At 48.0% G+C, this 1,520-nt stretch overlaps 1 protein-coding gene across 2 annotated transcripts; it reads right to left on the bottom strand.

The window, feature by feature from the left end:
- Positions 1-108: 108 nt before the first annotated feature.
- Positions 109-1,101, bottom strand: KVP18_003414 (uncharacterized protein; the record flags this gene model as incomplete). Of its 2 annotated transcripts, none has more annotated exons than XM_067955129.1 (1): positions 109-1,101. In XM_067955129.1, one exon carries the CDS (start codon positions 1,099-1,101, stop codon positions 109-111), a length of 993 nt encoding a protein of 330 aa, XP_067806521.1. The 2 variants fall into 2 exon arrangements, with proteins under 2 accessions (XP_067806521.1, XP_067806522.1); XM_067955130.1 differs by having other exon boundaries at positions 109-1,032.
- Positions 1,102-1,520: the final 419 nt, after the last annotated feature.

Here is a 1,520-nt window from a genome sequence, read left to right as displayed (position 1 = left end):
GCCAAAAGGCAGCCTTTTTCAGAAGAGTGACAGACATTCGTCATTTCATTGACCAGTTGACAGTGGAGCCCATCGAGCCCGAGTCTATGCTAAAGCTTTTTAGTTAATTCATTCAAATGTAACATTTTTCTTGAAAGGACATATGCCTGTTCTATCTTCGACCGTAGGCGTAAATAGTAGAGGGCTCTGTTGTGGAGCGGGAGGGTCCTCCGGAAGTGGATCTTCGGGAATGGGATCGACGGGAATCGGCTCATATGGATCATTATGACCGCATTCAATTGGTTGAGGGGTAGGTTCCGAATCACAAGCGTGGTCATCGTAAGCTGGCAGTTGCACTGAGAAGTTACCAGGATTGTAAATCTCAAGGTTGGTACGATGGGGTTCATACCTAGCCCAAGGCAAAAACATGGAGGCCTGCTGTGCAAAAGGTCCTCCAGAAACGGAAGCCGTATTCGACCTAGGTCCTATAGTCCTGTACAAAAAGGTCATAGTACACTGGACAACCTGCGTCTGTCTTACGAAATCACGCTTCTCGTTATTGTCAGTAGGCGTAGAATAAGGGGTCTCAATGAAGAACATTGTATATCCACGGCTGGTCGGCATGTTGTTCTGTTCTCCTCGAATAACGTACTCCGTACGATAATAGCCTCTATCATTGTGCATAATGTTGAAGGGAGAGCCTTGGCCGTGAGCCCCAGTGTTGCAATCGCCAATCTTATAGTGTGGGGGAATGTTCTTACCCTTCCAGGGGAGGAAAATAGTCTTCGTGCCTCTACATATATGTTTCCTAATACCTCGTTGGCCTGATCCTCCAGCAAGGGCCGCTCGGATAGTACTGAAGTTGTGCGAATTGTCCAATTCGTTGACACTTCCATCAGCAGCGTATTCACCGTAGTGATTAGTATACTGAAAAATGTTGTACATCGGAACGTTCATTGGCTTAAAGGTCACCTTAACACCAAGGGGTTTCCAGTACCAGCTGCCTTCCAGGCATTCTTTCTTGATATCTCCGAATGGCATTATAAAGGGCATCGAACAAAGTTTAGTTCTAGCGTCTCCAGATCCTAGCTTTACTGCGCCAAATCCCATATGACCAGTCATACAAAAACCGTCCTGGTGGACAGTTTTAAGGGTTCCATACAGCTGGGTATGTGGCATTATCGGTACAGGAACTGTGAATTTCTTGAGCTGGTGGTTGTAAGCGCGGTTTCGACGTGTGCGTCTCCCACGGTAACGGCGTCTCCGTAGAATAGAACCGCGGCGCCTTCGCGCTCGGCGTAGCATAGCAGAACCACGACGACCAGTACGGCGAGTACCCCGACGTGTAGCGTAGCGTCGCATAGTTTTGAGAAGGCGTTTCTGAGTTTTGAAGGCGTACTTGACTTGTCCTTTGGGGGTGTATCGTTTGGTTGCTTTCTTGATGAGGTGCTTGGAGAGTCGTCGCGCTGCGAAACGTGCTCCAAAACGTGCAAGAGCCCAAATGATGGATTATGTGAATTTTCTTCGCTTATCCTACGGCA

Source organism: the organism of the source record quoted next (genome assembly GCF_019968955.1).
Source record: "MAG: Porospora cf. gigantea A chromosome Unknown PgA_NODE_7354_length_1520_cov_1855, whole genome shotgun sequence".
Taxonomy (NCBI): Eukaryota; Apicomplexa; class Conoidasida; order Eugregarinorida; family Porosporidae; genus Porospora; species Porospora cf. gigantea A.
The sequence above is the reverse complement of the archived record's forward strand: the minus strand, read 5'-3'. Positions and strand labels throughout refer to the sequence as shown.